This window comes from Drosophila albomicans, chromosome 2L (assembly GCF_009650485.2).
Source record: "Drosophila albomicans strain 15112-1751.03 chromosome 2L, ASM965048v2, whole genome shotgun sequence".
Taxonomy (NCBI): domain Eukaryota; kingdom Metazoa; phylum Arthropoda; class Insecta; order Diptera; family Drosophilidae; genus Drosophila; species Drosophila albomicans.
The window spans coordinates 13,624,257-13,648,644 of NC_047628.2; the positions used below are offsets into that span (position 1 = coordinate 13,624,257).

Below are 24,388 nucleotides of genomic sequence, written 5' to 3' on the forward strand. Positions count from 1 at the left end.
GCCTTTACCTAAAACTGTTTTTTGTACCTCCTTCTCTCTTTCCTTTTTATTTAATTTGTTTTTTTTTTTTTCTTCTTTTTTTTTTGTTCATCGTCTAAACAAGTTTTCAATTTCGAATGTTAAAAGCAAACGACAAAAAATCAAATCCAACACAACAATATTATTATTATAATTAGAGATCTGTAGCGAGAGGGGGGAGACAACGGGAAGAGAGGCTCCACACAAAGCCATTAATAGCACCATGAATCTTACGGTTCGTTGCGCAGCGGGGTCAGGAAGTTGTGTATTCGCAAAAAAAAAACCCTAACAAAATCGCAGTAAAATTAGTGAACTTAAATAGGTAGTAAAAAAAAAATAAAATCGGATACAGAAAAATTGGCATACTCTGACTCAGAGAGTTGAACGTGCTGAGATAATGGAAAAAAAATTGGAAACTCAACCCAATTTCATAGTCAGCTAAAGGCATAGTATTATATTATATAAACACAATAGAACTTTGTCGTTTCAACAAAGGCAATAAACTTCAATTACAGCTTTAGTTCGAAATGAAATGTTATATAAAGTTAAGTCATCAAAATTACGAAACGAAACGAAAAATAATGAGATTATATAAAGATGCAATATAGATTGCAAATTCATTTCATATTAACACATACATTCTTCAGAAGGTTGGCAGAGAATATAAATACATATATAGTTTGTTGGATTATGTTTGCTTTTTTTTAAATACACTTCTTAACATTAGTTTTTAAAACTCTTTTTTAACTATCTATCGTTTTGCATATCTTATCGATGCTCCCGTTTCTTCGGTTTAGAATCGTTATCCAATTCGCAGTCGCTTCTTCAGTGAACTTTTTATCTTATCAGCATTTATAGCCATACTGTTTTCATTAAGATTCTAGTTTCAAAGAGATGGAATATGTATGAGGTAATTCTAAAGAATAACTATTAGCTTAGAAGTTTAGGGCTATAAAAGAGGTTTATGTTTTTAGTTATTGTTTGTGTTATACAACAATTGCCTCCTGATCTGGCATCACAATCAGCTGTTGAGTGCCTTTCACTTATTAACAAAGTGAATTAACATGCCACTAATAACAACAACAGCAACAGCAACAACAACAATAAGCAATAAACAAGCTGGTGAAAACACGAAACAACAAGTGCAATCAAGTTGGAGTGTCTAGCTAAAGTGGTAACAAAACAACAACAACAAAAAAACCCAAACGAAACGAATACAAGCAAGAAACATAAGAATCAAGTGAAAGAAGCAAAAAAAAAGATGTTGCGATAAGCGATTAGACAGGCTGTTAAAGTAGCAGAAGAGGAGGCAAACGAGATCAGGGACTCAACAAATAGCATAATGATATGATAATGATGTTCATAAAAATATGATTATGAAGCTCGTTGCATTACTAGCGTGGTGATGCTGTAATTTAATTATACACTTGCATGCAATATATACTTTATGCATTAACTTCCCGCTCTTCATTCACTCAATGTCTCTTTCTGTCTCTCTCTGTAAAGCTTTAAGCAAGCCGACAACGCCAAGCTTCCGTGGCAACAGTTACCTGATCTTGCCACCCCCTCGCATCCCCATGAAAGACAAAAGACGCGGCCCTTCGGTGCTCTATTCCGCTGCCCGACCACGCGAAGCCATACAAATCTCGCTAAACTTCTCCACCATCGAACCGGACGGTCTATTGCTCTGGAGTGAGCACAATCAAATTAAATTCTTGGGTCTCGGTCTAGAAAATGGGCATCTTAAGCTTGCCAGCAATCTGTTGGGCAGCAATAACGATACGGTTCAGGCCCCAGCGAGTGGCTTTATTGCCGATGGCGCTTGGCACGGCACAAGTGTACTTTTGGATCGTACACGTTTGGAACTGCAGCTGGATGGCGAGGTCATTTTCACCGAACGTTTGCCGGAGCTTATGCGGCGAGCTACAACAACAACACCAACGACAACAGCATTGCAGCGAAGAGCGGGTAAAGAGCCAACGATTAGCTACGAGGATATTTTCTATTTAGGTAAGTAAATGCAAACATTTCGCGCGCAGCATATTGTGACGTCACAGAATTAACAGAGCATCTTTCGCTAACGTAATTACTAATAAATGACAGAGAGAGAGTGAAAGGTTGCGATGTGACGTCACACCTCTATATAATACCGTTGAAAAGTGCAAGCTTAACATGGCGCTCAAATGGTGCACCATCTTTAATTTTTCGACACTGCGTGTGTTTGCTTCATAAAAATTGATAATGCAATAGTGCAGACTTACCGACTTGTAATTAATTAATACTGCTGGTTTTGCTATTATTATTATTGCCTCTGTGTGACTTTCAATTCTCCCACTGCATTTGTGCGATTTGCGCTTCACCAAACCCGAAGTCAATTCAACGTATAACGAAACTGCCGGCAAAAGCGAACGTGTGCGCAACAGAAACAGCAAGACCGCACAGCCAATAAGCGAAAGCAAGAGAGTTGCGAACACCGTACGACACACACACACATGCACTCATATACAACACACTGCACATGAGATGAATTAAAGTGCGCGAGTAGAAACGTGAATGGTTTTTGGTTTCTGCAGTCTTCAGCGTTTCTGTTTGCGTTATTCAAATTACAATGTTTCCATTAACAAAGTAATATGCAGATGTACGTTGTACATGTCGCCATCAACATTATAATGTAACTTTCTGTTCACAAATAAACACGAAATAAATGCAAAAGCGAACGCGCCGCGTCTAAAGAAGCTTAAACAAAATACTAAACCAGAGTTAATTAGAGATGCACAGCGACTGCAAACATTAGTTTATCGACATCCACACATGAGTATCGACTGTTAAGCAGACTGTGGTGCTCAAATGACACTGCTAAGAGGGCTCATATGATCGATCGCACTATGTTAGCTAACATAAGCTTCCATTCGTTAATAGCTGCTGTGTTAACGTAGCTCTGTTAACTCTCTGTGAGCTTAGTTTTCTGCCCATGTGGCAATACTGCACATGTTCTGTAACTGAAATTTGAAATACTCGTTTTGCAGGTGGCTTCCCCAAACAGGAATCGGTGAGCAAACGGACGCAAGGCCGCTTCTTTGAACCATTTAAGGGCTGCCTTCAAGACATACAATTCGGTGCAGAGCCGAGAGCCGTTATAAGCGATTTCTCGGCGTACCAGGGCGAGAATATTGGCTCTTGTGATTTGCATGGTGATGAGCCGATTGTTGTATAAATCAAAGAAGGAATCAAACAAGAAATAGACGAAAATAAAAATATAAAGATTGTATAACCTATTATAGAATTATTCGTATATTTATGTGAATTGCAAATTAACTCATTGTGGATGAAATGTCAAGAAAAACTGGAAACAAAAGAAAACCCCGATAAATATAGTACTTAAGCTAAATGTTAAGGGAGTTTATATATCACAAAGGCCCCAATCCAAAAAATAAAAAAGAAAAATGAAATTCAATGTATACAGATGGAGACAAGCTATTTGAAGCATAACGAAATGGAACGTAATTTTGTAAATTTTATAGAAATAACTGACAAAAAGGAGAAAAAAAAAACAAAAAGTTTAGATTAAAAAGAGGCATAAAATCATGGATCAGAAATGATATTATAATAAAAAGAAAAATTGTGGTTTATCAATAAATTGAGCAGAACTAAGAAACACTTGAACAAAATTGTAGTTTAGGAGCTAAATCTAGCAAAAACCAAAGCAAAAAAAAAACAGATACTTCTCTTACGTAAGTGATATTTAATGTGGAATAATGATAAACATAAAATGCATATGACAAAATATGAAGAAATACTTTCCTTTAAATCAACACTTTTTAACAGACATACATACATACGTGCATATTTTGTTTTGTTAAACTATTTTTGTTATTCTACTCTCATTCACATCTATAATCTAAATTCTATATGTGTTCTTTATCAACTTTAAAACTGCCCTTAAAACAATTTTCTGCCACTTTGTTTAATTTTTAGATTAAACTGAAATTTATTAGGTTATATATTCTAATGTTTTTCCTGTTATTTTTTGATATGTTAAATGAGCAAAACGCTACTCAAATTGAAGCCGTTTAGTTGCCTTGTAGTAAGTTAGTATAATACTCTCGCTATGATTTATTGTTTTCTTCAAAAACAAACAAGAAAAAAGAAACTACTCAAAAACTTTGACTCTTCATGAAATTTATACAATACAACAAATATTATTCTTATAAAATGAGACAAGTAGTAAATCAAGAAAGTAAATCATAAAAAAAATATATATATATACACATATACAATACTTTATTATACAATTAAAATGCGAGAGTAAAGTAAAAGAAAAATTGAAAATTAAAATGAAAAAAAAATGTAATCGAGAACTATAATAAGTATGTACTATTTATTTCAAGTTATGATTTCAAAATAAAAACTAGAATGAGTTAATAAAAGCAATAATTTCAAGACTTTACTTATTGCTAACGGTAAGCTATACTTATTTATGCCGACCGTAAGTGCAGCCATCTTAAAAAGCATTCGCGACATGGCGTTGCCGGATCGCATAAAGAATTGTTTAACAGATGGAGCAAGGAAAAAAATATCGTCTTTGCTCATTCTGCCTCCCCTCAGGATCGGGGTCAACTTCATTGCTGGATACTTGGTTTTTTGCAACCTTATTGCGTTCTTCTTGCTGATTATGTAGTGCCAATACTATAAGTAAATATGATTAATTATAATTATAATAATATTAGGTATATATGTAATTCAATTCGACTTACCAAGCGCTTTGAAAGTGTATGACACATTTTCATTACTCTTTGCAGATGTCTCCAAAAATAAACAGTTATGCGCAGTTGCAAATTGTATAGCTTCTTCTTTCGACACATGCCGATTGTTTTCCATATCCATTTTGTTGCCAGCCAAAGCGATTACGAATTCTGATGAAATCTGTTGGAAAATAATTGAAAGTCATATTTTTCCCATGCTGGAGTTACTCACCTCCTCTCTGAGGGTAAAAACCCAATCCTGAACCCTTTCAAAGCTCTTTCGATTCTGTATATCGTACACGAGTATTGCACCTTGACAATTTTTGTAATATGTTCGCAGCAGGTGAATAAAACTACGTAAAAAACATTTAGAACGTATGCTGTCTTATAAAGTGATATATCTACCGTTCAGGTCCAGGAGTATCGCAAATGTTAAGTCTTATATAGGCATCAGGCAATACAATTGTCTTTATCACTTGCTCAGGTCCAGTGGTATTTGATGTTTTCTTTAACTCTATAGACTTTTCGTCCATAATCCGCATGAGTAATGATGTTTTGCCCACACCTGAATCACCAAGCAACATAACATCGAATCTGCTGACCTTATTGATACTGGAAGACCGTCCCATAATTGTTTTTGATACGTACTCTACGAGCTTAAACCATAAACTGAGCATGTAATTAGATGCGTGCAATTCCAGTACTCGGGAATTGTATATATGATTCTAAAGCATTTATATTTTATTGCTTGCGGTGTGTGATTCAATACATGATATTATATATTTATTTATACTCAGTCGATTTGGATTATGTTCTTTAATTAGATTTTTATAAATAGGAAGAACGTATTCATAAACGAATACTTTAAGTGCAATCATCATAGCAAAGCGCAGTGCCAAAGAAACCCGAAGCGTAAATCGAAAGCAATGCTAAAAATATTCCAATGATTATTATATTTATATATGTCTGTCAGTGTCATTTCAATAATAACTATAACTAAAAATAAAACATTTATCATAATAACATAGGATCAATCTTAATATAATATTTCGCAATTATAAGATGACTCAATTCTTGAAACTAAATGATTATTCTTCGTAATATTATTGTGCAATCCTTTCTTTCTTTGTTTCATAGCAAATCTTTATTTGCAATATAATATGGATGTTGAATCCAAATATAGTGATAAATAAAGCCTCCGTTGCACGTAGCAAATATGTTTGATTCGGTGTAGTTAAAAATTCCCCTATTTAGATGCACCCACATCTGTGCTTTGATACTTCTTCTTTTTCTACTTCTTTGTAACACATCGGAGTTTTCCTAGTCTTCAGTTCTTGTGCTAAAATATTAAAAATTATAATATAAATAAAACATTTGTGTAAGTATTAACAAAATTCCTTATACACACTTATTGTTGCAAACAGTTCATTTATATTTTGATCCGTTTTAACAGACGTCTCAATGAATATAAAACCATGTTCGAAAGCATAATTTTTTACCTCTATAGAATCGATGCAAGATTCATCCCATAGATCTGATTTATTGCCAATTATAGCTATGATTATCACGAGATACCTATAATAGATGATAAAAAGTGGTATATATTGAAAGCTTCTGTTATATTTACAGAATAGTAACCTTATTTTGCATTTCCTTGATCCACTCTTTGGCAGTCCATAGACTCTGAGGATGCTGCACATCGTACACAACGAGCGCTGCCTGGGCACCCTTATAATAAAAGGGCGCCAATTGATGCCAGCTATTTAAAGTATTTACATTATAAAGTATTTATAACATATTTTTATTTAAACCAACTTACCGCTCATTTCCAGCCAATTCCCAACAATCTAATTTTATTAACTTTAAAACTTCCCAAAACAATTTTCTGCCACATTGTTTAATTTTTAGATTAAAAGTGAAATTTATTAGGATATATTATAATTTTTTTCCTGTTATTTTTTGAAATGCTAAATGAGCAAAACGCTACTCAAATTGAAGCCGTTTAGTTGCCTTGTAAAAGAAAACTGGAAAATTAAAATGAAAAAAATGTAATCGAGAACTACAATAAGTATGTACTATTTATTTCAAGTTATGATTTCAAAATAAAAACTAGAATGAGTTAATAAAAGCAATAATTTCAAGGCTTTACTATTTGCTAACGGTAAGCTATACTTATTTATCAGTGGTGTCATTTTTTTCTAAGCTAAAAAAAGAAAAAAAAGAGAAAAAAGTTAGGAAAAAAGCTTATTTTTATAAAGCAATGTGGTATATGTTTTTCATTTATAAACCCTCAGTTCAATACGTAATATAAAATATAATTGGTAATTCTCTGACAGATGTCACGTGCGACCATCTTTACAGTGAAAAAAAAACATAAACTGAAAAGGTTATTCTTAAGGCTTTGGATGAGCACTATATTTAGAGCAAAAATTGATTTTAGGAACTTGTTCTGTTTTAAGATAAAATATATACATATGTAAATTCATTCATTCATTTCATTTTTTGGTTTGCAATTATAAGAAAATAAAACAGAAAAAAAAATTCCTTTGGCATCGTCAATTTGTTTTAGCGCAAGCGAATTTCACAATGTTAGTTATGCAAATCGCTCCAATTTAGGTGCAAACTTTTGAGGGAAGTTATTTGATACAAGTAAAAGTATCGATATTTTGTCGCTAGAAAAATATTTTTAATATTTCAGCTGTTAAATTCAATTTAAACATCACTAAAATTTGAGTAAAAGTAAACTAAAGAAAAAGGTGCTTAAATTTGGTCAAAAAGCCAGAATTCCCGCTGCCCGCTGTTTTCATATTTTTCCCGCAATTACACTTCAAAAAAAATCCAAATCTGACGGAAAAAGCGGATATGACACCACTGTTATTTATGCCGACCGCAAGTGCAGCCAACTTAATAAGCATACGAGACATGGTGCTGCCATATCGCATAATGAATTGTTTAACAGTTGGAGCAAGGAAAAAAATAGCGTCCTCGCTTCTTCTTCCTCCCCTCAGGATCGGGGTCAACTTCATTGCTGGATACTTGGTTTTTTGCAACCTTATTGCGTTCTTCTTGCTGATTATGTAGTGCCAAGACTATAAGTAAATATGATTAATTATAATTATAATAATATTAGGTATATATGTAATTCAATTCGACTTACCAATCGCTTTGAAAGTGTATGACACATTTTCATTACTCATTGCAGATGTCTCCAAAAATAAACAGTTATGCGCAGTTGCAAATTGTATAGCTTCTTCTTTCGACACATGCCGATTGTTTTCCATATCCACTTTATTGCCAGCCAAAGCGATTACCAATTCTGATGAAATCTGTTGGAAAACAATTGAAAGTCATATTTTTCCTATGCTGGAATTACTCACCTCCTCTCTGAGGGTAAAAACCCAATCCTGAACCCTTTCAAAGCTCTTTCGATTCTGTATATCGTACACGAGTAGTGCACCTTGACAATTTTTGTAATATGTTCGCAGGTGAATTGAACTACGTAAAAAATACTTAGAATGTATGCTTCTTAAAAAGTGATATTTCTACCATTTTTGTCCGAGAATATCGCAAATGTTAAGTCTTATACAGGTATCAGGCAACATTGTCTCTACCACACACTCAGGTCCAGCGGTGTTTGATGTTTTCTTTAACTCTATGGACTTTTCGTCCATCATCCGCATGAGTAATGATGTTTTGCCCACACCTGAATCACCAAGCAACAGAACATCGAATCTGCTGGCCTTTTTGATAGTGGAGGACCGTCCCATAATTGTTTTTTGATACGTACTCTACGAGCTTATACCATAAACTGACCATGTAATTAGATGCGTGCAATTCCAGTACTCGTGAGTTGTATATATGATTCTAAAACATTTATTTTTTATTGCTTGCGGCGTGTGATTCAATTTTTTATATATTATTATATACTCACCAGTCGATTTGTATTATGTTCTTTAATTAGATTTTCATGAATACGAAGAACGGATTCATAAACGAATACTTTAAGTGCAATCAACATAGTAACGCACAGTGCCAAAAAAAATCCAAAGCGTAAATCGAAAGCAATGCTAAAAATATTCCAATGATTATTATGATATACAATATCATACGTATATATATTTATATATGTCTGTCAGTGTCATTTCAATAATAACTATAACTAAAAATAAAACACAGGATCAATCTTAATATAATATTTCGCAATTATAAGATGACTCAATTCTTAAAACTAAGTGATTATTCTTCGTATTATTATTGTGCAATTCTTTCTTTCTTTGTTTCATAGCAAATCTTTATTTGCAATATAATACGGATGTTGAATCCAAATATAGTGATAAATAAAGCCTCCATTGCACGTAGCAAATATATTTGTTCGGTGTAGTTAAAAATTCCTCTATTTAGATGCACCCACATCTGTGCTTTGATACTTCTTCTTTTTCTACTGCTTTGTAACACATCGGAGTTTTCCTAGTCTTCAGTTCTTGTGCTAAAATGTTAAAAATTATAATATAAATAAAACATTTGTGTAAGTATTAACAAAATTCCTTATACACACTTATTGTTGCAAACAGTTCATTTATATTTTGACCCGTTTTAACAGACGTCTCAATGAATATAAAACCATGTTCGAAAGCATAATTTTGGACCTCTATAGAATCGATGCAAGATTCATCCCATAGATCTGATTTATTGCCAATTATAGCTATGATAATATCACGAGATACCTATAACAGATGATAAAAAGTGGTATATATTGAAAGCTTCTGTTATATTTACAGAATAGTAACCTTATTTTGCATTTCCTTGATCCACTCTTTGGCAGTCCATAGACTCTGAGGATGCTGCACATCGTACACAACGAGCGCTGCCTGGGCACCCTTATAATAAAAGGGCGCCAATTGATGCCAGCTATTTAAAGTATTTACATTATAAAGTATTTATAACATATTTTTATTTAAACCAACTTACCGCTCATTTCCAGCCAATTCCCAACAATCTAATCTTATCGTCTTCTCCGGATAAATTGAATAGTAAGAGGAAATCAGTGTCGTTTCCTTATAACTCAGATCCTTGCCTTGCGTGTAATTTGCAATCAGCGATGTTTTTCCCACTTCAGCAGCACCTAAAATAACAACTCTGTAGTGATCCATCACCCAAGACACTTCCATCGATTTGCCCATCTCCTGCCCTCTTATAATGGAGCTAAGCTCTCTCCTCCTAAAGCGTATAATTCGAACTGAGCCACCGCATAGGAAACAGCTCCAGACTCCATTGTTCTCAGTAAATAACTAAATATATCACAATTAAACTATGTATAGCTAAAAGCGGTGTAAAAATTTACGATTTGATATGAAGTGAAGAAATGCAATATAATTATGATTCATTTTTATACCCGCTACCCATAGGGTAGAAGGGTATTATAACTTTGTGTCGGCAGGAAGTGTATGTAACAGGTAGAAGGAGGCATCTACGACCCTATAAACTATATATATTCTTAATCAGCGTCAACAGCCGAGACGATCTAGCCATGTCCGTCTGTCCGTCCGTCCGTATGAAACACTGGATCTCAGAGACTATCAGATATAGAGCTATAATTTTCGACAGCAAGTGTTATGCTTGCACGCAGATCAAGTTTGTTTCAAATTTTTGCCACGCCCACTTCCGCCCCCGCAAATCAAAAAAATCGAATAACAAGCGTAAAGTTACGAATTTTGGTATATACAGTAATAACTATAGTAGTTATTATCCCTGAAAATTTGGTTACGATCAGATAAAAATTGTGGAAGTTATTAAAGAAATACTTTTGTATGGGCAAAAACGCCTACTTACTAGGGGTCTTAGTTGCTTTGGATGACAATCTAGTATATTGTGCGGTCTATGGTATGTTTTGAATGCGGTATTATATCGATATATAACAAATACATAATTTGGTATATTTTTAGTATTTTTGTAGTATATTCGGTATATTTTGAAAATGATACCGCAATATTTTGCTTTTATTCAAAATGGGTAGCGGGTATCTCACAGTCGAACACACTCGACTGTAGCTTTCTAACTTGTTTCGTTTTGTTTTCTTTACAATTCAATTTTAAAACATTTCTACGACACGACGTGAACGTTCGCTTTCATATTTATTGTTTACCATATTATTTCTAATGCGTTATTTAGAATATTTGCTTATCAGCATAAACTTTTCAAATCTCTCGTTGGAAATTTCATTTTCTGCAATGACAAAATTAACCGATTTAAATGTAAAATTCTCTATCCAATCAATTTTCTTAGGGGCGCACACACACCTACAAAGGGACATCACTTGCAACAGTTTTTCGTCGTTTGAGTCGGTTCATTTCCATTTAGTTTCATAACAGTTCCCTGATTGTTGTCGTTCTTCGGTAGTTTCTTGGCTGTAATGGACAAGAATTATATCATTTAGTATTGCAATAATCAATAATCTATTGATTTAATAGCAGCACTTACCAATTGCCAAGAATATATCATTGACATTCAAGCCCGTCTTCGCGGACGTCTCCATGAACAACAATCCGTTCTCCTCTGCGTATTGCTTCGCCTCGTCAAACTCAACAACGCGAATGTTAGACAAGTCCGCCTTATTGCCAGCCAACGCAATGACAATGTTCGGTGAGGCCTGAAAAATAAGAGCGTAACATAAATTTCAATTTGTAAGACATAAATTTAAATACAAGTATGCAGGAAAAAAAATGTGAATATGAGCAACTTCTTCCTGATTTCTATTATTTTATTTCTAAATTTTGATTACTATAAAATAATAACAACATTTTCTCAACAATATTAAATCACAAATTACAGAAAAGCAAACTTAAATGGAAATTTTTATTATCTTACTATTTCATGTATTTATTCTTAGCCATCATTTATGAAATGCATTTTTTACTCTTGACAAACCTTGAACTGGCCATAATTTGACGTGAACAATGCCGGAAATGATAAATAAGTTCAATGCACGAGAGTAACATATGTTTCAATTCAATAAATACGTATGCATGAAAGGGCGTAAAAAAAAGCACAGGGCTGAAGTACGTTTAATGAGAACTGAAGCACAAAAGGCTAGAATTCAGAGTGGCTTGATTGAATGCATCACTCACTTGATTACGTAGTTCTTTGACCCAAGTTTTTGCACACTGAAAACTGTTCTGATTCTGTATATCGTAGACAACGACGGCGGCCTGCGCACCTCTATAAAACATGGGAGCTAGGCTGTGATACCTGTAAGCGAAGAAATATTGGTTAATAAATAACCCTTATCAAGATACATTTTTAATGAACTGCAACAGCAGTAATAACATGAGCTGTAGAATTTTCTATTGCAGTAATATACATATTTAGATAACTTAAACTGTATAATCAAATGTAAAGGTTAGATAACATTAACAGACAAAACAATATTTATCATAATTAATGATAATTTTCAGATAATTAATCAGAAAGATTAAACTACAGTACAATTTAAGTTTTTAGTAATTTTAACAGTACAATTAACAGCTAAAGTAACAGTCATGTTATCATTAGCAAAATATGCAACATTACATTAACAGCTGATTTAACATTATTAGCTAAAGTAACATTACATTGACATTAACGTTAACCTTAACATCTATTTAATCAGTTCATTGCAAACTTACCGCTCCTGACCGGCTGTATCCCAGATCTCGAACTTGACCACCGTATCCTTTATGCAAATGGTTTGTGTGAAGAAGGCAGCACCTATCGTGGTGTCCTGGCACTCGTGAAACTTGCCCTTGACGAAGCGCAGCACCAACGATGATTTTCCCACTTCAGCAGCACCTAAAATAACAACTTTGTAGTGATCCATCACGCAAGGCATTTCCATCGATTTGCCCATCTCCTGCCCTCTTATAATGGAGCTAAGCTCTCTCCTCCTAAAGCGTATAATTCGAACTGAACCACCGCATAGGAAACAGCTCCAGACTCCATTGTTCTCAGTAAATAACTAAATATATCACAATTAAGCTAAGTATAGCTAAAAGCGGTGTAAAAATTCACGATTTGATATGAAATGAAGAAATGCAATACAATTGTGATTAATTTTTATATATATAGAGATATACATATATACGATTTTTATTATAAATGTTAAATTTAATTACATACATACAACATAAAAATTATAAATTGGAAAAATACACACACAGCTTGCTAGGAGTTGAATCTTTTCCCATATCTTATGGACGAGCGAATCTTCAGCTGCTGATCTGAAATGAACAAAACTGAACTGATCTTCGGTTTTATCTTCATCATTACTTTTTTTATTTTATTTGTTTTTGTCTTTTTCTTTTTATGGAACGCTGCTGAGAACAACTGCAACTGGAATTTCTCTGGTTTCATCGTCACCCATTTATAAACAAACTTATCAAGTTTCTTTCATTATTTTTTTGTTTTTGTTTTGTTTTCTTTACAATTCAAATTTAAACATTTCTACGACACGACGTGAACTCTCGCTTTCATATTTATCATGTTTATTCTTTACCATATTATTTCTAATGCGATATTTAGAAGTTTTGCATCTGATCGAGATGAAATTGTAGGAGGGAGCTCTCTAAGTGGCGGTTATAAACTATGTGAGGGAATCGGGGAGCGTGGACCAGAGTTAGAAGTATGTTAGGAGCGTTGTGTTTTGTTTACTTTTTGATAACATTTTACGCTTGATTTTAACGGGACTATGCTGTTGTTGTTTTTGTTGTTTTATTATTTGCTTTACGTTTTTGTTTTTTGTTGTGATTAGTTTAGTTTTTTGTGGTTTTCTTTATCATTTAATTTAATTTATAATTAATATTATCGTTATCTTCTGGTTTTCCATCATCATCAACATTATCAACTATGTGAAATTAAATTGCTTGCCCCTGGGAGCCGGCATTAGTTTTAAATTTTAAGTAATGTTTTTATTTATAATTATCAGCTTAAACTTTTCAAATCTCTCGTTGGAAATTTCATTTTCTGCAATGACAAAATTAACCGATTTAAATGTAAAATTCTCTATGATCCAATCAATTTTCTTAGGGGCGCACACACACCTACAAAGGGACATCACTTGCAACAGTTTTTCGTTGCTTGAGTCGGCTCATTTCCATTTGGTTTTATATTTACAGATCCCTGGTTGTTGTTGTTTTTCGGTAGTTTCTTGGCTGTTATGGACAAGAATTATATCATTTAGTATTGCAAATAATGAATAATCTATTGATTTAATAGCAGCACTTACCAATTGCCAAGAAGATATCATTGACATTCAAGCCCGTCTTCGCGGACGTCTCCATGAACAACAATCCGTTCTCCTCTGCGTATTGCTTCGCCTCGTCAAACTTAACAACGCGAATGTTGGACAAGTCCGCCTTATTGCCAGCCAACGCAATGACAATGTTCGGTGGGGCCTGAAAAATAAGCGCGTAACACAAATTTCAATTTGTAAGACATAAAAATAAATACAAGTATGCAGGAAAAAAATTTGAATATGAGCAACTTCTTTCTGATTTCTATTATTTTATTTCTAAATTTTGATTACTATAAAATAATAAAAACATTTTCTCAACAATATTAAATCACAAATTACAGAAAAGCATACTTAAATGGTAATTTTTATTATTTAGTCATCATTTATGAAATGGATTTTTATACACGCTACCCATAGGGTAGAAAGGTATTATAACTTTGTGCCGGCAGGAAATGTATGTAACAGGTAGAAGGAGGCACCTCAGACTATATAAATTATATATATTCTTGATCAGCGTCAACAGCCGAAACGATCTAGCCATGTCGGTCTGTCCATCTGTCCGTCTGTCCGTATGAAAAACTGGATCTCAGAGACTATAAGAGATAGAGCAATAATTTATTTTTCGACAGCATTTGTTATGTTTGCACGCAGATCAAGTTTGTTTCAAATTTTTACCACGCCCACTTCCGCCACCGCAAATCAAAACAAGTAAGAAAGTTACAGTCGTGTGTGCTCAACTGTGACATACCCTCTACCCATTTTGAATGAAAGCAAAATATTACGGTATTATTTTCAAAATACTACAAAATACTAAAAATACACTAAATGGTATATTTGGTATATCGATATAGTACCACATTTAAAATATACCATAGATGGCCCAATATACCAGATTGTCAGCCAAAGCAGCTAAGAGCCCTAGTAAGAAGGCGTTTTCGCTCATACAAAAGTATTTCTTTAATAACTTACACAAATTTTATCTGATCGCAACCAAATTTTCAGGAATCATATCTACTATTGTTATTATTGTATATTCAAAATTCGCAGCTCTAGATTAAAAATTACGTTTTTTGTTGATTTGCGGGGGCGGAAGTGGGCGTGGCAAAAATTTTAAACAAACTTGATTTGCATCAAGCATAACACTTGCTGTTGAAAATTATAGCTCTATATCTGATAGTCGAGATCTAGGTGTTCATACGGACAGACGGACAAACAGACAGACCGACATGGCTAGATCGTCTCGGATGTTGACGCTGATCAAGAATATATATAATTTATATAGTCTGAGGTGCCTTCTTCTACATGTTACATACATTTCCTGCCGGCACAATGTTATAATACCCTTCTACCCTATGGGTAGCGGGAATAAAAAGCACAGGGCTGAAGTGCGTTTAATGAGAACTAAAGCACAAAAGGCAAGAATGCAGATCGGCTTGAATGAATGCATTACTCACTTGTTTACGTAGTTCTTTGAGCCAAGTTTTTGCACGCTGAAAACTGTCCTGATTCTGTATATCGTAGACAACGACGGCGGCCTGCGCGTTTCTATAATACATGGAAACTAAGCTGTGAAACCTGTAAACGAAGAAATATTTATTAATAAATAACCCTTATCAAGATACGTTTTTCATGAACTACAACAGCAGTAATAACATGAGCAGTAGAATTTTCGATTGCAGTAATATACATATTTAGATAACTAAAACTGTATAATCAAATGTAAAGGTTAGTCAACATTAACAGACAAAACAATACTTATCATAATTAATGCTAACTTTCAGATATTCAATCAGAAAGATTAAACTACAGTACAATTTAAGTTTTTAGTAATTTTAACAGTACCATTAACATATAAAGTAACAGTCATGTTATCATTAGCAGAATATGCAACATTACAATAACAGCTGATTTAACATTAGTAGCCAAAGTAACATTACATTTACATTAACGGAATCCTTAAAATCTATTTAATCAGTTCGTTGCAAACTTACCGCTCCTGACCGGCTGTATCCCAGATCTCGAACTTGACCACCGTATCCTTTATGCAAATGGTTTGTGTGAAGAAGGCAGCACCTATCGTGGTGTCCTGGCACTCGTGAAACTTGCCCTTGACGAAGCGCATTACCAGCGATGATTTGCCCACTACAGCAGCACCTAAAATTACAACTTTGTAGTGATCCATCACGCAAGGCATTTTCATCGATTTGCCCATCTCCTGCCCTCTTATAATGGAGCTAAGCTCTCTCCTCCTAAAGCGAATAATTCGAACTGAGCCACCGCATAGGAAACAGCTCCAGACTCCATTGTTCTCAGTAAATAACTAAATATATCACAATTAAGCTAAGTATAGCTAAAAGCGGTGTAAAAATTCACGATTTGATATGAAGTGAAGAAATGCAATACAATTGTGATTCATTTTTATATATATAGAGATATATATACGATTTTTATTATAAATGTTAAATTTAAATACATACATACAACATAAAAATTATAAATTGGAAAAATACACACACAGCTTGCTAGGAGTCGAATCTTTTCCCATATCTTATGCTGTTATCTTTGTTGTTTTTGCTTTTTTTTCGTATTGTTTTATCTGCGTTTTATTGGTTGATTTCTCTTTTGTTTTTTATATTTTTTGTTGCTTTGCTTGGTTGATCGCTGGTTGATATACATATACATTGAAATCGGATTGAAAATTAAATTGCATTTGTGAATCGAGTCAAAACAAAGTCGTTTATGTATAAGATTTACTTGTTCTTCTTAGACTTCACTTCATTTGCTTAAACTTCATCTTAATTTTTGAAATTTTGTTTATCTTTTATGTTTTATGTTTATGTTTTTGTTTTTGTTACTATAATTTAAAGAGTAGCATTTAATCTTCGATTGTTGCTAGAGAATGTGGAAATAAAATAAGCTAAACGTAAAGTTTGAACCAAAAATGAATAATTTCATTAATTCTTCTTTGTATGTTTTTCAATCTTTTCATGTATTTTTTTTATTAATTTTTTTTTTTTTTGTTTTTTAGATTTTTATTTCATGTTTTCTTTTTCCATATGTGTATATATATATAATTTATATAAATTGCAACTATCACACGTGTCCATCGCAACTTGACGGCCGGATAGACACACACATTGCCACAGATCGAGGACGAGCGAATCTTCAGCTGCTGATCTGAACTGAACAAAACTGAACTGATCTTCGGTTTTATCTTCATCATTACTTTTTTATTTTATTTGTTTTTTCTTTTTCTTTTTGGAACGCTGCTGAGAACAACTGCAACTGGAATTTCTCTGGTTTCATCGTCACCCATTTATAAACAAACTTATCAAGTTTCTTTCATTATTTTTTCGTTTTTGTTTTCTTTACAATTCAATTTTAAACATTTCTACGACACGACGTGAACTCTCGCTTTCATATTTATCATGTTTATTCTTTACCATATTATTTCTAATGCGTTATTTAGAAGTTTTGCATCTGATCGAGATGAAATTGTAGGAGGAGCTCTCTAAGTGGCGGTTATGAACTATGTGAGGGAATCGGGGAGCGTGGACCAGAGTTAGAAGTATGTTAGGAGCGTTGTGTTTTGTTTACTTTTTGATAACATTTTACGCTTGATTTTAACGGGACTATGCTGTTGTTGTTTTTGTTGTTTTATTATTTGCTTTACGTTTTTGTTTTTTGTTGTGATTGGTTTAGTTTTTTGTGGTTTTCTTTATCATTTAATTTAATTTATAATTAATATTATCGTTATCTTCTGGTTTTCCATCATCATCATCATCATTATCAATTATGTGAAATTAAATTGCTTGCCCCTGGGAGCCGGCATTAGTTTTAAATTTTAAATAATGTTTTTATTTATAATTATCAGCATAAACTTTTCAAATCTCTCGTTGGAAATTTCATTTTCTGCAATGACAAAATTAACCGATTTAAATGTAAAATTCTCTATGATCCAATCAATTTTCTTAGGGGCGCACACACACCTACAAAGGGACATCACTTGCAACAGTTGTTCGTCGTTTGAGTCGGCTCGTTTCCATTTGGTTTTATAACAGATCCCTGATTGTTGTCGTTCTTCGGTAGTTTCTTGGCTGTAATGGACAAGAATTGAATCATATAGTATAGCAATAATCAATAATCTGTTGATTTAATAGCAGCACTTACCAATTGCCAAGAAGATATCATTGACATTCATGCCCGTCTTCGCGGACGTCTCCATGAACAACAATCCGTTCTCCTCTGCGTATTGCTTCGCCTCGTCAAACTCAACAACGCGAATGTTAGACAAGTCCGCCTTATTGCCAGCCAACGCAATGACAATGTTCGGTGAGGCCTGAAAAATAAGAGCATAATAACATAAAGATAAATACAAGTATGCAGGAAAAAATTTGAGCATGAGCAAATCCTGAATTCTATTATTTTATTTCTAAATTTTGATTACTATAAAATAATAACATTTACTCAACAATATTATATCACAAATTACAGAAAAGCAAACTTAAATGGTAATTTTTATTATCTTTCGTGCATTTATTTTTAGCCATCATTTATGAAATGGATTTTTTACTCTTGGTAAACCTTGAACAGGCCATGATTTGACGTGAATGCAGTGAGGCGTGAACAATGCCGGAAATGATAAATAAGTTCAATGCACGAGACAATGTTTCAATTCAATAAATACGTATGCATGAAACGGCGTAAAAAATGCACAGGGCTGAAGTACGTTTAATGAGAACTGAAGCACAAAAGGAAAGAATGCAGAGCGGCTTGATTGAACGCATTACTCACTTGTTTATGTAGTTCTTTGACCCAAGTTTTTGCACGCTGAAAACTGTCCTGATTCTGTATATCGTAGACAACGATGGCGGCCTGCGCACCTCTATAATACATGGGAGCTAAGCTGTGATACCTGTAAGCGAAGAAATTTTTGTTAATAAATAACCCTTATCAAGATAAATTTTTAATGAACTGCAACAGCAGTAATAACATGAGCAGTAGAATTTTCTATTGCAGTAATATACAGATTTAGATAACTAAAACTGTATAATCAAATGTAAAGGTTAGTCAACATTAACAGACAAAACAATACTTATCATAATTAATGCTAACTTTCAGATAATCAATCAGAAAGATTAAACTACAGTACAATTTAAGTTTTTAGTAATTTTAACAGTACCATTAACATCTAAAGTAACAGTCATGTTATCATTAGCAGAATATGCGACATTACATTAACAGTTGATTTAACATTATTAGCTGAAGTAACATTACATCGACATTAATGTTAACCTTAACATGTATTTAATCAGTTCATTGCAAACTTACCGCTCCTGACCGGCTGTATCCCAGATCTCGAACTTGACCACTGTATCCTCTATGCAAATGGTTTGTGTGAGAAAGGCAGCACCTATCGTGCTCTCCTGGTACTCGTGAAACTGGCCCTTGACGAAGCGCAGCACCAGCGATGATTTGCCCACAGCCGATTCGCCAAGTAGCACCAATTTAAATTGGCAACTTTTATTTTGCGAGGTTCCATTGGGGCGTTGTGCGGCTCCAGAGCCGGAGCCCCCACTGCGTGGTGTTGTTGCCATTTTGCTGTGTTGTTGTTGTTGTTGTTTTTGCTGGTGTTGTTGTTGCTGCTGCTATTGCAGTTGCTCTAAGTTGCGCTTAAATCTTACTAAAAATGTTCAGTATAGAATTACGGACGGTCAACAAGCTTCGCTCTCTCTCTCTTTCGCTGTCTGTGCTAGTGTGTGTGATCTATAAAAAAAAGGGAGAATGAGATATGAAAATAATATTCGAAATATGCGCGTTGATAAACAAAATAAAAGCGCTGCGCCGCGTCATTGGCCTTCTGGCGCCTTTATTTACATCGCCGCATTGCCGCTAATCGAAATTCATTATTCATGTCGAACACACGCATTATTCTGAGTTATCGTTTCTGTGGTTTGCAGCGGAGCGTGGAGAATGCAGATTAAAGTAACAGTAACAGTGTTTAATGATTCGACAAAATGAATGCCAGAGTAACGCCCCACCAAAAGAAATATGTTGGTAGGCAACAAAAAGCATCCAAAAACTACAATTCTCATGCTCGACGGCCAGAAAGTATGTTTCTTTATCACACCACATTAACAGCCATATCTAAAGCCCCCTTTTTGTCGCATGCACACCTGACAGCCAAGCAAGCTTACTAATGCTTGCCCATTGTAAAGGTCATGTTCACAAGATCGAGATTACACTATTCGACAGTACAATCAGAGATTTAAAGTATTCTAAAATTATTTTCGTCTATATAAGTATACAATTTTTAAAATACAATACTATTTTTATTTAAAAGCTAAACCATCATTTTTATAATAATAAAAACAGGGACTGTAACGATAATTTTTAGAAATCTGAAAAAATATAGAAACTTTTGGTGATAGGGGCATTTAAATTAACAATGTGCCAAACCAAAATTTTGTTTTGACAAAAGCCGAAAACTGTTTCTCCTGATAAGCACTATATTTGTTATATTTATTTGTAAGGTTGATTCTTGGGCACTTCACTGCCTACAAAACAGTCAAACTTAAATCATATTTTGTTTTATCACATCACGTACATGGTAATAACATAGCGTAAAGCTTTTCAGCTGAAAGCTCACTAATACTTGTACAAGCACACAAAACCGGTTAATGCTCTCTTTTATCTTGCTCTCTAACAAGGTCAGGCAAGGCCGAAATCTTATCATTTTATTGCACACACTTAAAGACCAATATATAAATGCATGTTTTCTTGTTATTCAAAAAGAAAAAATAATATGGCAACGCTGGTCAGCTAAAATCTAGCGTATGCTAATTGAGCGACAAAGTTCAATGTCAAGAATGTGGCGAGGAGAAAATGATTGCGTGTCAGCGACAAACATTTAAACACACACATTTACATACACTCAAACATAGTTAATTGCAAATTGCGCTAATCACAACAACAAAGCAACTAAAAATACTTCAAACACGCGCAACAACCAGGCGAAGCCCTAAAAATGTTTAGGCGCAATTATTGTACACTCTCTGTCTACGTGTGTTCTTTAAACACTAAAAGGGTTTTATGGATTGCTCATCTGTCTACTTTTTCTTTCATGAGCAACACTCTGTAAACAAAACACTCGCACACACCGCCAGACTGTTATCGATAACATGTTTTATCTTATCTGCATAGCGATAGCTTTACTCACAGTCAACACGATACAACAAAAGAATTAGTATAAATGAAAACCACTTTTAAATGACTTCAGATCCGATTCAAGCACGATTTCATCAACTTGCCATGTATATTAAAATTAGCTTGTTTGGTTTGTCAAAAGATCAGCATAGTTTACAAAAAATTTTACACAACAGTGCGTCATTTATACCCAATGTTAGTCATGCGACTGTAGGTAGTGAGATAGAGAGCAATAGAGTAGCATTAACTGGAACTGTTATCAGTCCTCTGTGTTCTGTGAATCACAATCTGGACATTCTCTGCTAAGTATTCAGTCGATTCGCTGCTGCTGTAATTCATAAATGCAAATAGTAGTGTGCGTGTGTCTGTTAACTCCCACACTCGCGTACTGCGTCTCCACAATTAATTAACAGTGCGATGCTAAACTGTACAGAGAAATCTGTGGGAGGAACAAGGCGGGAACTACAACAATGCGGAGGTCGAGCGAAAGGGAGATAGAGTGTGAGTGAGTGCAGAAAGATCTTTGGCGGAAATAGATATAGGGGCGGATGTAGAGGGAGAGTGCCTCCTGATAAAAATCAATGCAAAATTAATTATACAGTTGCAAGTAGAAGTAGACGCTGAGAGAAAGTGGAATGCGCCGCATACTGTAAATGACAGTTGTTTGTCTATGTGTGTGTTGTTATTAAATTAAGCACTAACATCACAACAACAAAAACGCTAAAAAAAACCTTGCCGCACTAACAGTTGACGTTTTCTATTGTTTGCCATTCCATACTCGTTTTGAGCTTTCGACGCTTTCGAGGAGCAAAGTGCACACTCACACACACACACGGTCGTAAATATCGAAGTCACTAAGCTCGACTTACACACACGTGCATGAAACATATCACTCTCCAATACTATCGCTGTCTCTGTCACTCTCCTTTGCCAGTTCAAAGTTAAAACAGTACATCTTGTTGCTGTTCTGCTCTCGCTAGCTTTGCCAAATGACGTCGTTGCATTTTTATCGCAATTTTATTATACTACTACAACGCTTTTGTTCAATTCAGTTTATTTGCCGTCTTTTTGTCTCACATGAAGCTGCACTGCAACGGCCGCTTCAAATTGAACTTAATCAAAAGATCACATGATTTGGAGAAAAGCAAATACATATATTCCAAATAACAGGCTGTATTGTTAATTGTTTTAGCAAACACTACCACAGCTAATATAGAAAATTACACTACGATCGTACCAGAAATCACCACAAGAAATAAACACTGCAGCGGGCGACTCGTTGTTTGTAGAAAATTCAATAAAATAGAAAAACAAAAGTACAAAGCGGCGGCCAGTCAGGAAATTACCGTACAATACTTAAACAGCTGACGATGCGTCATTCACACAGAAAACTAAACGGCTACTAAACACCCATACATACACATATGTACGTACATACAAATATTCATATGACCATAAAGAGAGCAAATGACCAAACGGTACTGAGAGAGCAAGTGGAAATGAAATACGCACATCATTTGACATAGTAACAGTTGCTAATTGTTATCGATAAACTGATGGGAGATCCTCGTTAACATAAAATGTTAAGTAAAAGGTAAACGCCAATGCCAACCAGCATTGGTTTTCCTTCAAAATTCAACAAGTGAGAAAAAAAAAGATCGTAATTCCAGAAAGTTGAGATGTCGTTTTCTAACACGTCGGCAGATTTCAGTTCTTTTTAGCTGATTCAGCGATAATTTAATAAAAGCACAAAAACAAAGAAAATTGAATATGTGACATTGTTTACATTTGTCGAAGGCTCTTGTTATTTTTTCTTCTTATACTTGATACAGGGTGCAAGTATAATATATGAAGTCGAAGTAGAACCGGGGGCGTCAACGATAAGCGACGATTGTAGATAAATTCAAAGTACACTCACACACATGCACAAAGAGATATTTTGAAGCTTTGCACTTTAAGACGCAAAAAAATGAAAAGAAGAATAAAACAAAGAATCAGACAGAATACTCGCAAGAACTCTGAGCTGATTAGCTGAGACCTCCGTTCACTGTCTTAAACACCTGCAGCACTTCTATTATTCAGTTATATCGCCCTTTTGGTTATCATTCATGTGCAAAAACAAACGCAGAATTATTGCGCGATTTGTTGCCACTGTGCGCGGTGCTGCAGTCGAGCGACTTACTGCTGTCCCTCTCGGGCTCATGCTTTCACATACAACGCACCCAAATTCGAGGACAGCTATCGCACTCGTTTACTCACACTACTTTTGCAGCAGCAGGTTCAAAGTATACATGTGTGTGTGTGTGTATGTTTTTGTGGGGCGAATTGATTGCGCTCGCGCTCTCTTTCTCTCTCAGCGCTCAGCGACGGCTGCTATCGATGACGATTGTAATGGTGGACATGAAAAATTTTTACACAACTTTCTTAATTAATTTGAGAAATCAACTCGCGCCCTTTCTACCAAACACTTGTGTTTCACGTTACGCACTTTGATCGCAGCTTCTAATTGTTGTTGTTTTTTGCACGCTATATTTTTTTGACGTTTATCACACGCTCTTTGTTTTGTGTTTTTGTCTGTGATTTACGATTTCTTATTTGCGTTTTGTACGTAGCGCAGCCACGGAGCACTTGGTGAAACGAAACGCACGCAGACAGAGATAGACAGCGACTGATTCTTTCTTTCTGCTCCACACCACGACTCTCATCACAACTCAGCTCAGCCGTAGTTGTGTTGCCAGTCAGCCTCTTGTTTTTGTCAATTTCAAGGCGTTACAACAAATGTCAGACGTGACTTGCACTTTTAAACATTATTTTTTATTATTATGTTTAGTTCGCGATTTTTATAACAATTACCCACTTTGTTTTCCAACAATTTTCCTCAATTAAACTTAAGAATCCACTTACAAATTTTTTTTAGAGCTGTATCCAACGTGACCGCAAGTTGTTTTTCCAAATATACCAAAATGTACCATAAAATATAAGCAATTCAATTGAACGACTCGCCAACTCAACGAAACCAACCGAATATAGTTCAACTTTCGTTGAATCGAATTAATTTGTAATGTTCACTATAATATTGTAAATAATTTTATACTTATAAGTTTAATTTGCACTTTAATTATTTATTATGAAACTCAGAAATTATGCGGAAAATCTC

The 24,388-nt window shown here is 34.5% G+C and overlaps 7 protein-coding genes across 13 annotated transcripts in view; 1 reads left to right on the forward strand and 6 right to left on the reverse strand.

The window, feature by feature from the left end:
* Window positions 1–2,767, reverse strand: part of LOC117563869 (MKRN2 opposite strand protein) — a 65,173-nt gene extending 62,406 nt beyond the window's left edge. The window contains exon 1 of the mRNA XM_052003313.1: window positions 2,280–2,767. The gene's annotated coding sequence lies outside the window, so the exon portion shown is untranslated. The remainder of the gene's footprint in view (window positions 1–2,279) is intronic.
* The window catches only part of LOC117566160 (protein eyes shut), a 62,865-nt gene extending 59,112 nt beyond the window's left edge, over window positions 1–3,753 (forward strand). For all 4 annotated transcript variants that reach the window (XM_034245660.2, XM_052003308.1, XM_052003307.1 and 1 more), the window contains 2 exons: window positions 1,525–2,028; window positions 3,045–3,753. In XM_034245660.2, coding sequence (XP_034101551.2) covers window positions 1,525–2,028; window positions 3,045–3,232 — 692 coding nt within the window. In that variant the 3' untranslated portion in view covers window positions 3,233–3,753. The remainder of the gene's footprint in view (window positions 1–1,524; window positions 2,029–3,044) is intronic.
* A 504-nt stretch (window positions 3,754–4,257) lies between these two features.
* On the reverse strand, window positions 4,258–6,650 carry LOC117566170 (ras-related protein Rab-5A-like). The gene is made up of 7 exons (XM_052003315.1): window positions 6,580–6,650; window positions 6,399–6,519; window positions 6,169–6,335; window positions 5,166–6,099; window positions 4,993–5,113; window positions 4,773–4,941; window positions 4,258–4,704 (listed from the first exon to the last, which is right to left on the reverse strand). Exons 4-7 carry the CDS (start codon window positions 5,435–5,437, stop codon window positions 4,568–4,570), a joined length of 699 nt encoding a protein of 232 aa, XP_051859275.1. The 5' UTR covers window positions 5,438–6,099; window positions 6,169–6,335; window positions 6,399–6,519; window positions 6,580–6,650; the 3' UTR covers window positions 4,258–4,567.
* A 750-nt stretch (window positions 6,651–7,400) lies between these two features.
* On the reverse strand, window positions 7,401–8,527 carry LOC117566172 (ras-related protein Rab-5A-like). The gene is made up of 4 exons (XM_034245675.2): window positions 8,307–8,527; window positions 8,138–8,255; window positions 7,918–8,086; window positions 7,401–7,849 (listed from the first exon to the last, which is right to left on the reverse strand). The coding sequence occupies exons 1-4, from the start codon at window positions 8,525–8,527 to the stop codon at window positions 7,713–7,715; spliced, it is 645 nt and encodes a 214-aa protein (XP_034101566.1). The 3' UTR covers window positions 7,401–7,712.
* Window positions 8,528–8,980: 453 nt separating this feature from the next.
* On the reverse strand, window positions 8,981–10,560 carry LOC127564981 (ras-related protein Rab-5A-like). Of its 2 annotated transcripts, XM_034245184.2 has the most exons (4): window positions 9,729–10,554; window positions 9,548–9,668; window positions 9,316–9,484; window positions 9,151–9,246 (listed from the first exon to the last, which is right to left on the reverse strand). In XM_034245184.2, exons 1-4 carry the CDS (start codon window positions 9,938–9,940, stop codon window positions 9,158–9,160), a joined length of 591 nt encoding a protein of 196 aa, XP_034101075.1. In that variant the 5' UTR covers window positions 9,941–10,554; the 3' UTR covers window positions 9,151–9,157. The 2 variants fall into 2 exon arrangements, with proteins under 2 accessions (XP_051859278.1, XP_034101075.1); XM_052003318.1 differs by lacking the exons at window positions 9,316–9,484; window positions 9,548–9,668 and having other exon boundaries at window positions 8,981–9,246; window positions 9,729–10,560.
* A 322-nt stretch (window positions 10,561–10,882) lies between these two features.
* Window positions 10,883–23,908, reverse strand: LOC117565854 (ras-related protein Rab-5B-like). 3 transcript variants are annotated; one of them, XM_034245174.2, is made up of 6 exons: window positions 23,720–23,905; window positions 19,357–19,791; window positions 18,820–18,940; window positions 18,196–18,364; window positions 18,015–18,122; window positions 16,431–17,937 (listed from the first exon to the last, which is right to left on the reverse strand). In XM_034245174.2, the coding sequence occupies exons 2-5, from the start codon at window positions 19,620–19,622 to the stop codon at window positions 18,028–18,030; spliced, it is 651 nt and encodes a 216-aa protein (XP_034101065.1). In that variant the 5' UTR covers window positions 19,623–19,791; window positions 23,720–23,905; the 3' UTR covers window positions 16,431–17,937; window positions 18,015–18,027. The 3 variants fall into 3 exon arrangements, with proteins under 3 accessions (XP_051859277.1, XP_051859276.1, XP_034101065.1); XM_052003317.1 differs by lacking the exons at window positions 16,431–17,937; window positions 18,015–18,122; window positions 18,196–18,364; ... (1 more) ...; window positions 19,357–19,791; window positions 23,720–23,905 and adding exons at window positions 10,883–10,982; window positions 11,057–11,164; window positions 11,238–11,406; window positions 11,885–12,005; window positions 12,422–12,766; XM_052003316.1 differs by lacking the exons at window positions 16,431–17,937; window positions 18,015–18,122 and adding an exon at window positions 11,057–11,164 and having other exon boundaries at window positions 23,720–23,908.
* LOC117565855 (ras-related protein Rab-5A-like) lies at window positions 10,901–16,325 on the reverse strand. Its single transcript, XM_034245178.2, has 5 exons — window positions 16,017–16,325; window positions 15,480–15,600; window positions 14,017–14,185; window positions 13,832–13,942; window positions 10,901–10,982 (listed from the first exon to the last, which is right to left on the reverse strand). The coding sequence occupies exons 1-4, from the start codon at window positions 16,235–16,237 to the stop codon at window positions 13,845–13,847; spliced, it is 609 nt and encodes a 202-aa protein (XP_034101069.1). The 5' UTR covers window positions 16,238–16,325; the 3' UTR covers window positions 10,901–10,982; window positions 13,832–13,844.
* Window positions 23,909–24,388: the final 480 nt, after the last annotated feature.